At 40.3% G+C, this 12,200-nt stretch overlaps 1 protein-coding gene across 2 annotated transcripts in view; it reads left to right on the forward strand.

The window, feature by feature from the left end:
• The window catches only part of FNBP1L (formin binding protein 1 like), a 91,409-nt gene extending 81,396 nt beyond the window's left edge, over positions 1–10,013 (forward strand). The window contains exons 14-17 of one of the 2 annotated variants that reach the window (XM_049772209.1): positions 1,206–1,300; positions 4,530–4,678; positions 6,132–6,290; positions 7,750–10,013. In XM_049772209.1, coding sequence (XP_049628166.1) covers positions 1,206–1,300; positions 4,530–4,678; positions 6,132–6,290; positions 7,750–7,757 — 411 coding nt within the window. In that variant the 3' untranslated portion in view covers positions 7,758–10,013. Of the gene's footprint in view, positions 1–1,205; positions 1,301–4,529; positions 4,679–6,131; positions 6,847–7,749 lie in introns of those variants that run through there. The other variant, XM_049772210.1, reaches the window with a different exon arrangement.
• The last annotated feature ends 2,187 nt before the right edge of the window (positions 10,014–12,200 follow it).

The following is a 12,200-nucleotide window of genomic DNA, read 5'->3' on the forward strand; positions in this document are numbered from 1 at the left end:
AAGGTGTGTTTTTATATCTGAGTAATTTTTAAGGGAGACTCTAAGAAAAGTGAGTAATAATTATTAGATAAAGAATATTTGAAGCCATGTACATATTAAATCTGAATAATCTTAGAATGTCAGCTGAAGGTATGTCACAACTAATATTTATGCTATATCCCTTTATTTCCCAAATGCCTCATGGACAGGCAACCAAGATTTTTTCAGGGCTCCACTGCCTGAGTACAGGTTATTTTTTCAAACATCTTTTCTTACAGGTGCTACTTTTTTCAAACGTCCTCTCTGTGAGTACGAACTGTTTTGGAACAGTTTCTGTAATAGGCAGCTTTTAAAAAATCCTCCCTTTTGGGGCCAAAGAGATAGCATGAAGGTAAGGCATTTGCCTTTCATGCAGAAGGTCAGTGGTTCGAATCCCGGCATCCCATATGGTCCCCTGAGCCTGCCAGGAGCGATTTCTGAGCGTAGAGCCAGGAGTAACCCCTGAGTGCTCCTGGGTGTGACCCAAAAACCAAAAAAAAAAAAAATCCTCCCTTTGCCAGTTAGGGCCTTTTTAAACTTGGTGCCTTCCTAGGTCTTAGAATTTGTTAACACAGGATGTAGCACCATGTGTCAGTGCTGTCAGATGTATGTTACCAGCCCATACACATGATATGCATACAGATATCACCTTGAGATGTCTTACTTTGATACTTCAATGCTGGGATGTGTACTGAGACTTTCTCTGTCTTTGAAGACACCTACATTCTCTTTTGAATGCCTGCCACCACACTCTCCACATACAAAGTTTGTGCTGTATTCCCAGTCTCCACAAGTATGTCCCCCCCCACAGATTTCCCAAATAAAACCTGTTTTTACTTAAAACAAAACATCAATAAAATTCTTTATGTTAAACATTTTGCTGCTTCTAAAAATCAGCTTTATTGGGGCCGGAGCAGTGGCACTAGAGTAAGGTGTTTGCCTTGCAAGCGGTAGCCTAGGATGAACCAGTGTTCATCCCATTGGTCCCCCAAGCCAGGAGCAATTTCCGAGTGCATAGCCAGGATATGAGCATCAATGAGTGTGGCCCAAAAACAAAAACAAAAATCAGCTTTATTGTTAGTCAGATAGGCAGATTAGAATACTGTTTTCTGAGAATTATCAAAGTGCATTTTAAATACAGATTATTGATGAAATATTGAATTCAGGCTTACTAATTTGTCCCTAAGGCTTGGCTCTCTGAAGTTGAAGGCAAAACAGGTGGGAGAGGAGACAGAAGACATAGCAGTGACATAAATCATCTTGTAACACAAGGACGTGAAAGGTAATTTCTCTCTGCCCCATCTGCACCTTCCATTTTACCTGTTTGTTCGAAGTATATCATATAGGGTTCTATTCTTTCAGTTTAAAAAGTTTGCCTTTTTATGGGGCCGGCGAGGTGGCGCTAGAGGTAAGGTGTCTGCCTTGCAAGCTCTACCCAAGGAAGGACCACGGTTCGATCCCCCGGCGTCCCATATGTTCCCTCCAAGCCAGGGGCAGTTTCTGAGTGCTTAGCCAGGAGTAACCCCTGAGCATCAAATGAGTGTGGCCCCCCCCCCCAAAAAAAAAAAGTTTGCCTTTTTTTTTTTTGGTTTTTGGTCCACACCTGTTTGACGCTCAGGGGTTACTTCTGGCTATTTGCTCAGAAATCGCCCCTGGGTTGGGGGGGACCATATGGGACGCCGGGGGATCGAACCACTGTTCGTCCTATACTAGCGCTTGCAAGGCAGACACCTTACCTCTAGCGCCACCTTCCTGGCCCCTAAAATGTTTGCCTTTTTAATGATATCAGCCAATAAAAAACAAATATGTTTTTTATTTTATTTTTTGTTATTTTTTGGTGGCCACACCTGGTGATGCTCAGGGGTTACTCCTGGCTCTGTGCTCAGAAATCGCTCCTGGCTTGGGGAACCATATGGGATGCTGGGGGATCAAACTGCGGTTCATCCTAGGTCAGCTGTGTGCAAGGCAAATGCCCTACTGCTACACCATCGCTCCGGCCCCCAAATACATTTTATTTTTTAGTTTTTAGTTTTTGGGTCACACCCAGCAGCGCCCAGGGGTTACTCCTGGCTCTGTGCTCAGAAATCGCTCCTGGCAGGCTCAGGGGACCATATGGGATGCTGGGATTTGAACCACCGTCCTTCTGCATGCAAAACAAAAACCATATTTTTCCATTAAAAAACATTTTTAATTAAAAACAGATTTTTTCCATTCAATTTAACAAGTTTGCTTTTTTTTTTTTTTGGTTTTTGGGCCACACCCGGCAGTGCTCAGGGGTCACTCCTGGCTGTCTGCCCAGAAATAGCTCCTGGCAGGCACGGGGGACCATATGGGACACCGGGATTCGAAACAACCATCTTTGGTCTGGATCGGCTGTTTTCAAGGCAAACACCGCTGTGCTATCTTTCCGGGCTCAACAAGTTTGCTTTTTAATGACACCACTCATTTAAAACAAATATTTTTCTCTCTTCCACCTCCTCCCCTCTCCTGCACTTACAAAAGTACTGGGTCTTCTTATTAGGTAAAAGTCTATATTAGAATAATTTGTTTGGTCATATTAATTAATCCCTGTCTGCAGTGCTATGGGTTGAATTCTGGGCATCACATGTGAGACCTGAGCTCTACAATAAACCACATTCTTGGCCTAGGCTTGTGGTATTTAATAACTTCCTGAGCCAAGGAGATAGGAAATGGGTCCTGGTACATCAAAGCACCACAGAGGTCTTCCAGCATGGCAGGGGCTGGCCATGGTGTTTAAGCACTAGAGAGCCTGAGCAGCACCTCAGACTCCCTAAGCACTGCTAGTGAGGGCCCCCTCACCCAACAAAGTAACTAAACAACAGAGAACTTCCAGGCATACCTAAAGTGCTACTAAACAAACATGCTGATTTTTCCATGATTAAAAATCTTATTCAAGCATTTGATTGTTTAACAAAATTATCAACATTTTTAACTTTGTTTTTCTCTAGCAGTACTCAAGAGACCCTGGGTTTTCTCTTGGTGATATTTTGGACCTCAATGTGAGGTTTTGAAGATGAGGGCTGTGGACCCTTCGTGTCAGGGATCACATTGACCACCTGGTAGTGCTTGGAGGCCTCCAAAGATGCACACTACTTATCCTTAGGGGGAACACGTGGTGCTGGGATTCAGCTGGGATCAGCTGCTTACAAAGCATGCCCTTTAATCCCTATACTATCTTTTAAAGAAAAGTGCCTTGAATTACCTGGTCTTTTGGATTTTCTAAATTTCCATCATCCCTGTTGATAGGATTAAGGAAATTAGCTTTATCTCTCATTCATTAATAATTTTTTGGTTTTTAGTAGTCAGGGATACCAATACTGGCTTGAACTAAAAAAGATTTTTGTTGTCTTTAAGGAGAATTTGTTGTAGGAACTCAGGTGATAGCGTCAGTGCTCAATTTCTCCATTTTGGTTCTGCCTTTCACTATGTTTGTTACTTTTTTTTTTTTTGAGGGGGGGGGCACACCTGATGACGCGTTCAGGGTTACTCCTGGCTATGCACTCAGAAATCGTTCCTGGCTTGGGGGACCATATGGGATGTGGGGGCTGGGGGGAATCGAACCACGGTTCATCCTAGGCTAGCATGTGCAAGGCAAACGCCTTACTGCTTGTGCCACCTCTCTAGCCCCTGTGTTGGTTACTTTTAAGGTCTTTATGGTCATCTTCTACAACTCCAGGTTTTTAATTCTGCATGTTCAAATTTAGTGAAAAAGGACAGGAGCTTTTCTTCCAACAATCTGGAGTTTTAATCACTATGTTTCAGGCCTACGTGTGGTCATATAAATATTATGCTGACAGGAGCTCTGTCCTAGAACAAAGCAATTCTACCAAAGTTTCTGACTTGAATATGGGTCTGGGTAGGACTCAGGGATTTTAATGTACTCTTGTCAGGAGTGATGAGTCTGAGATGATCAAAGAAACTTTATTACATTTTCCTATTTTATCTTTGGACCCAGTGGTGGACTGGGTTACTAAGTCCATGCTATTGTAATCATTTTTAAGTTTTTAGATTTTAGCAAACTCAGTGAAGATGCTTTGTTTTTGTGAGAGAGAGAGACAGAGACAGAGAGAGATAGAGACAGAGAGAGACAGGGACAGAGAGAGAAAGAGAGAGAGAGAGAGAGAGAGAGTGAGAGTGTGTGTGTGTGTGTGTGTGTGTGTGTGTGTGTGTGTGTGTGTGTGTGTGTGTGTTAGGGACACAGCCAGCAGTGTGCAGGAATTACTCCTGGCTCTGCTTAAGGATTAGTCCTGGTGGGTTTGGGAGACCATATGAGATCCTAGGGATTGAATCGGGTTGGCCTTGTGCAATGCAAACTCATTACCCATTGTTCTATTGCTTTGGCCTAACAATACATTTTATAGAAGAAATTGTGTGTTTGATTGTATCTATTTATATTTGATTCTTTGAACTGATCCTGAGGTCAACTTGTAAATAATATTGAAAGTCCTCATGTTTGTGATACTTAATAAGAGATGATTTTTTTTTTTTAGTCCTGAGGGAAGTTACACTGATGATGCAAACCAAGAAGTCCGTGGGCCACCTCAGCAGCATAGTCATCATAATGAGTTTGATGATGAATTTGAGGATGACGATCCCTTGCCTGCTATTGGGCACTGCAAAGCTATCTATCCTTTTGATGGTATGATTTTCTTTATATATTGTTTTTGATAAAATTAGATCTATAGTGCTTACAGTGTCATGTACTTTAAGATCCTGAATTAAATAGTACATTGTAAGATTATACTTGTTCATTAGTGTGAATATTTTTTCTAATATTATTATATAAGAATGTCCCCATTTATGTTTAGCAAATGTCAGAACTAAAGGCAATGCCTTGTCCTTATTCTTCGTGTCATATTTTCAGGTGAGAGGTGAGAAGAAGGTGGTAGTATCTTACTAGGCCATTCTTTCCCCTGAGATAGCTGGAGAAATCGACCCTGTCAGAGGAGATAGACATTATGGGTCTTTCCTATAGTCCCTTTCTTCAGTTCATAGAGGAATAAAATAATAACATCCCAAGACTTTATGAAACAGTATATAATTAAGGTACTTTCCATTTATCCATTGTAGTATTTAATTGAATAAAGCCATTAATTATTCAACCTGAGAAAATGTAATTGAATAGGAGGATTGAATGAAGATTTATTTGTGCCAGTTACTACACTTTGGGAGAGGGAAGGAAATGTGGGAAGGAAAGGACCCTGATATTGGTGGGATTTTTTTTTTTTTTTTTTTTTTGTGTGTGGTTTTTGGGTCACACCCGGCAGTGCTCAGGAGTTATTCCTGGCTCCAGGCTCAGAAATTGCTCCTGGCAGGCACGGGGGACCATATGGGATGCCGGGATTCGAACCGATGACCTCCTGCATGAAAGGCAAACGGCTGACCTCCATGCTATCTCTCCGGCCCCATACTGGTGGAATTTTAAAGAAAGTTTTTTTTTGTGGCTTTGTGGCTATGACTCTTCTACTGCTGTCAGAATTAATGTTTGTTTTTATTTATATTCTTCTCTCTTCCCACCCTCAGTGTATTATTATTATTTACTGATTCATACCACATGCACTTTTAGTTTTGTTTTGGGGCCACACCTGGTGGTGCTTACAGGGTTACTTCTGGTTCTGCATTCTGACATCATTACTGGCAGGTTCACGGACCATACGGATGCTAGGGATTGAACCCGTGAACCCGGGTTATCATACCACACTGTATGACCACTCTGGCCCACCTCATGCATTTTTTATATAGCAACACCACGTCAATTTGGGAATGAAATTGGAGTTGTAAAATAGGGCATAGAGCACCTACCTTGTTTGAGATACATTGTCATTGTGTCTCTGACATGTCATCTCTTACTTAGAGGTGATATTAAGGCCAGCCTTAGAGGGATCTGGTACATTTCAAAGTAGATGAAGGTATTATTGGGTTAACAAGTAGATATTACAGAAGTGATCTTGTTAATTAGTATTCATGAGCTCATCATTCTTGAAATCTATTTCAAGAAATCTGTAGTGTTACATAATTATTTTGTTGTATTTGTGACACTTTAATTATGGCTGTACTTAAATTATACTTATGCTATGAAAACTTTAATCTAGGGCATAATGAAGGTACTTTGGCAATGAGAGAAAGTGAAGTCCTATACATTATTGAAGAAGACAAAGGTGATGGATGGACAAGAGCTCGGAGACAGAATGGTGAAGAAGGCTACGTTCCCACATCATACATAGATGTAACTCTAGAGAAAAATAGTAAAGGTGCAGTAACTTATATCTAAACTAACTAGGCAGCTTTGTGAATGTTTGGCATAAGAATGATAACTTAAATGAGAAAGCACAACAGGTGGAAAACAAAAGAAAACTTAAAAGGCGTCAACAACTTATTGTTCACTATGTGAGCTGAGTGTAGGCTCGATCTTGAGATGTGAATAGTACCACAACTGTTCTCATGACGCTTTACCATTTGAGTGATGTTGGTGTGAAGCTTAATTGATGCCTATTTGCTTTATGTCCTGCTTAAGTCTGTGTGAAGGATTTGTGTTTTTCTGCCTTACCCCCCAATACACTTTGCGTCAGAAAACACAATGACTATAGTGAATTCAAATAAATAAAACTACTCTGAAATGCTATAGGAAGCTAACTCCCAAAAGAGTGGTTTAATCTAGAATTTTGAATTTGTAGCTACAATTTCCAGAAAGAAGGAAGCAGTTAATATATAGCATAAATAAGTGGGTAGTCACTTTCATTTTCCTCCATGTTCTTAACTCTAGTTTCCTAAAGGAAGGAAACAGGCACCTACTGCATGATTTTTTTTGGTTGTTTGCTCATCAACCTGCAAAATAAATCAGCCTAGCTCAGTATTTATGTGACTAAATAGCTTTCTTCTGAGACCTGAGCACATTATAAAGCCAACTATTTATTTTCAATAATAATACAAGCTTCCCCCTAATTTAATGCTTGTATTTTTTTTATCTTGAAGGTGTCTTTTGGGAAATAACATATTAGTGACTATCATTTATACATAAGAAAGTATGTTCTAGGGGCCGGAGAGATAGGACAGTGATAGGGCATTTTCCTTGCATGCAGCCTGTCCAGAACAGACGGTGGTTCGATTCCTGGCATCCCATTTGGTCCCCTGAGCCTGCCAGGAGCGATTTCTGAGTGGAAAACCAGGAGTAACCCCTGAGCGCCACTGAGTGTGACCCACTCCCCCCCAAAAAAGGAAAAGAAAATATGTTCTAAATAGAGGAAATCTTGAATGAAGGAGAAACTGGTAGATTTTACTTTAAATAGAAAAATAGCTTTTTTAACTGGGCTGGAGAAAGATGTACCATGATTTAGATTTGTGTTTTTAATTTTGATATGTAGGCTCATGATCTGCAGGTAAAAAAAAAGGTTGGAAATATTTTCTTATTTTACCTAAATAATCAACTAGGGAAGTTTTTTTAACCACAATATATTTTATCAAGTGTTGGCAACACTGTATGTATAGTCAAGAATTGTGCAGTGCTAGTTGTATTGGGGAAGTAATGTAAAGAAGCAGTTTTAAGAGTGTTTTTTTAATTTTGTTTATGCTCTACTTTTCTGGTGTTTTTAATAGCTGTCTATAAAAATGATTTTAGAGCCATTTGGGATGGACACTTTAAACTGAACACCCTTTTTGGTCTTACCAAAGGTCTTCAGTAATTGTTTTTTTCTTTTTCCTCCTGGACTGCAGGTTCCTGAAGAGGGTTTCTGAGGAAATGGGCAAGATGTTGAAGGAGGTTACATACAGCTGCTTGTTAGGGGGAGGGTATTGTAGTTGTCAGGCTCAGAGAGTGAGAGAAGCAAGTTGCATGAGTGCATGCAGACATTATTATATTTTACTAACTTCATTAGCATTTCCATACATCATTTAAAAAAGTCATTGTAATACCAGTCCTTAAATGCCTTGTTTACAGTTATTTACATGAAGGAGAAAGTGCCAACAATGGCCAAAGTACTTTCCATCTGTTTTATTGATGTCCAAATCAAAAAGAATGCAGTGTCATTAAATTTGTCTTACATTTGGCTGTTCCAACAGGACTGTATCCATCCCAGCTCTCTTTTAATTGATTTTTAGATCTGTTGTATGTTAGACTCCTTGCCATTTGTCATTGTCTGCCTGTGCCACTCTGTGCTTGCTTGCTTAATAACATCCTGTTGCATGTCTAGAATGATTGGGCTAGATTTCCCAGGCATGTCTTGATAATCCATCGTTCTTGTCAAAGCCTTTGTTTTTACATGTGTAGTATAGCTCACTTTGTCAAACATCTCTAGCACTAATGTTTCCATCCTAGTATTTGTATATGCTGCTATAACTTCCCCACTACAAAACATTCCAGTTTTGGCATAATGAAGAAGTAGTTTGTGAATCGGAAGTTTTATGATCAGAAAAAGAAAACATCTCTGCTCTAGCCTACAGCCCAGCTGAAAGAACTCTTTGAAACATGATACATCTTCAACACCTCAGTCTGGGAAGAACTTATAGTCAGCACTGAAATCCTGTCATAATAAATACAGAAGAAACTCACCACCTCAAGACAAAGGACTGTTGTGAGAAGTCAGCTGCTTCCATTCAAATGCTGCCTTAAACTAGAGTGCCTAAATCTGTTGATTGCCAACACTACCACTACAGTATCCTACAAAGGGCTTTATCTGTCAGCTCAGTGCGACCTCCTTTAACTCAGCAGCACCACTATAGCTGCCATTGTAGCCTCGGTAGGTGGCTTTTAGAGCTCCACCATGTTTGATGGTGCATTATCCAATTTATTCATCAAACTAAAGACATGTTTGAGTCTGTTTTACTCTGCTCAGTGTTTCTGTTTTGTTTTGGGAGGCTATAGATCTCCTTTGCATTGTTTCCTAATTTGGGGGGTCACCACTTTTCATTTGATTGTTCTAGTGATAGTCTCTTTTCAAGTGATGCTTTTGTTTGAACCAGATAAAATTTAGTGAAACTTTGTAATGATCTCTGTGCACTTTTACTTGTAAAATGAAATTTTCTGTATGTTTATACTTGTAAATATTGTCATTAGTACTCATATTTCTCATTTGTCCTGCCTCACATTTGTGCTTCTTTTAATTACTTGTATTTTAACTAATTTCTTAGTGGTGTTTAATAGGGAGGTGGGTGGGGGGTGGTTATTTGTACTATGGAAGCTTCATTTATTTGCTTCTTTTCTGTCTTAAAGAAGAAAAAGAATGTGAAATGGTCTGTGTATTATTGAATTTTAAGCAATATTTTAGAAGCTGTGTGGCTGCTTTAATAATTTTTCCCAGTGTTATTGCATTGTACTACCAGTTATACTAAAGCTGAATGACAATTATGTGAAAGTTTATTCCTTCATAAGATCAGTGTGCCCCTGTTACACAGCTGACATGTAGTGTATAATTACCTTTGAGATAGTAAACTATAAAGTTTAGATTTTGAATCTCGTTACAGGGTTATTTATATAATGTGACATTCAGTACTGCCAGACTACATAAAGTAGTTATAAATCTAGTGCTATTTTCATTTTAAAAGTTAGCAGTAAGGAGAAAATGTCATTTGGCTGTGTTTTGTCTTCTGTACAAAGCCTAAAGTGCTTGTGTTTTTTTGGCTAACAGCCACAGAGGGCAAAGTTTAAGGCTTTCTTGTAAGGACTAACTGTTCTTTTCAAGCTACTGTTTGTTTTTCTAAAAGCAGGATTTGCTTCCGTAGGAGGCAGTTTCCTTTGTGTGGACTAGTGCAACCTGTATATGGATTATAATAGGCAGATCATTTGTACTTGCACAGTTTAAATCATTCTTAAATCATTCTTAAATTTTGAACATGTGAATTGTCAAAAAGAAATCTTTAATTTTTCAGTAATTTTTACTCTTTTTGTGCACATGTTGATCTCTTAATGGTAAATGCTTTGTTTAAGATAGTGTTCTCTGTTGAGAATATTTTCATGGAATAAAACAATCTTTTCATGGTCAGTTATGATGTAGTGTATTATCATTTACTACTATGTGAACTAAAGAGCAAAATGATTGTTTTTTTATTATTAATCTGTTCTTGAGTGCAAAATAGATGACAAGTTCCATAAGTGGAATTACCTGTGTTGGTCAACTTCTTTTGCAAAGCTTGATTTTTGTGGGGAGGGCACACCTGGCTGTGCTCAAGGATTATTCATGGCTCAGAAATCACTCCTCCTGGAATCAGGTAACGTATGGAATGCAGGGATTAAACCTGGACTGGCCTCATAAAAGGCTAGCACTTTATTTTCTGTAATGTCTCTCTGGTTCTCTAAAGCATTTAAAAATATTTTAATTTTGGTTATCATTTCTATCAGGTTTTCCTGAAGAAACAAAATCTAAAATTCTTTTTTTTTTTTTTTTTTTTTTTTTTTTTGGTTTTTGGGCCACACCTAGTAACGCTCAGGGGTTACTCCTGGCTATGCGCTCAGAAGTTGCTCCTGGCTTGGGGGACCATGTGGGACACCGGGGGATCGAACTGCGGTCCGTCCAAGGTTAGCGCAGGCAAGGCAGGCACCTTACCTTTAGCGCCACCGCCCAGCCCAAAATCTAAAATTCTTGATAAGAATTTAAATGGAAGGTAATATGGATTTGTTCTACAGTAGCTCTATTACATAGATTTTACTTTTCTCCTATTCATAATAATTTTTCCTGAATCAGCACCTTGTTTGGTTTGGGGACCATATCCAGTAGACTTATTACACCTGGCGGAAGTTGGGGGGGGGGGCACATGGGATGTTGTTGATTTACCGTATACAAGGCAAGTACATTACATGCTGTATATTGTCGCCTAGGTCAACATTTCTTGTACTTCTTTAAGGATTCCTGACCAGAGGTAGCAGTGTGTCTTCCTAGCATTTAAAGAGCATAAGAGATAGAGGGGTTGGAGCAATAACACAGCGTTAGGGCATTTTTGCCTTGCACGAAGACAACCCAGGATGGATCCCGGTTCAATTCCTGGAATCCCATATGCTGCACCCCCACACACACACCCAAACCTGCCAGAAGTAACCCCTGAGCACTGCTGGGTGTAAACCCAGGTCCTTCCCAGGTCAGCCTCATGCAAAGCAAATGCCCTACTGCTATCTCTCGGGCTGTAGGTATTGGAATTTTTTGTTTTGTTTTGTGGCCACACCCAGTGATGCTCAGGGGTTACTCCTGGCTATGCCCTCAAAAATCAGTCCTGGTTTAGGAGACCATATGGGATGCTGGGGATTGAACCAAGGTTCGTCCTGGATCATCTGCATGCAAGGCAAGGGCTTGCTATCACTCTGGCCCAGGTATTGGAATCTTTAATGGCTTTTTAGGTCCGTGGGTGAGAAAGGAGCCTACTTAAGCAGCTTCCTTGGTTCATGCTCCGAAGAAATACTCTCAAACTCAATTTACCTGGGGGCCGTAGGAGGCAAAGTCAGGGTGATCCTTGAGTGTAAAGTCAGTAGTAAGCCTTGAACATTAGGGGGTGTGACCCAAACAACTAAAACAAAACAAAACAACAAAAGATTCCTCTAGGGCAGGGCCACAAAACGTTGTACAGTGGGCCATTTGCGGCCCGAGAGTTTGAGACCCCTGGCAACCTCTACACAGATCAACAGATCTCCCTAGTCTAGGGAGATGAGACTTAATTGTCAGTGTTGGTAGCAGCTGACAGGGCTGAAAGGAATAGATACAGCTGGATGGATACAGGTGTTTGGGAGCTTGGCCCTCTATAGTGCAATAATGACCGCTGAGAGGTTTTGATTGTTTTTTTTTGGTTTTGGTTTTTGGGTCACACCCGGCCACACTCAGGGGTTACTTCTGGCTCTATGCTCAGAAATCGCTCCTGGCAGGCTCAGGGGTTCTTATGGGATGCCGGGATTTGAACCACTGACCTTCTGCATGCAAGGCAAATGCCTTACCTCCATGCTATCTCTCTGGCCCCGAGAGGTTTTGATTTTTATTTGGCAATTTATTTTGTGTGGAGGGTGGCGTGCAGTAGGGAGTGAAGTGAGAGGAGCAGGACTATATCAGGAATCTCTTTGATACCTTTAAGAGTGTAATTTGCATGTATAGCGACTGCATTTCCCCCCTCTTTCTTCTACAGCTGTAGACAGGAGTATCACATTTGTCTGCCCTCTCCATATCTCCAAGTCCACTTCTGGTTTTACTTGG

Source organism: Suncus etruscus, chromosome 4, assembly GCF_024139225.1.
Source record: "Suncus etruscus isolate mSunEtr1 chromosome 4, mSunEtr1.pri.cur, whole genome shotgun sequence".
Taxonomy (NCBI): domain Eukaryota; kingdom Metazoa; phylum Chordata; class Mammalia; order Eulipotyphla; family Soricidae; genus Suncus; species Suncus etruscus.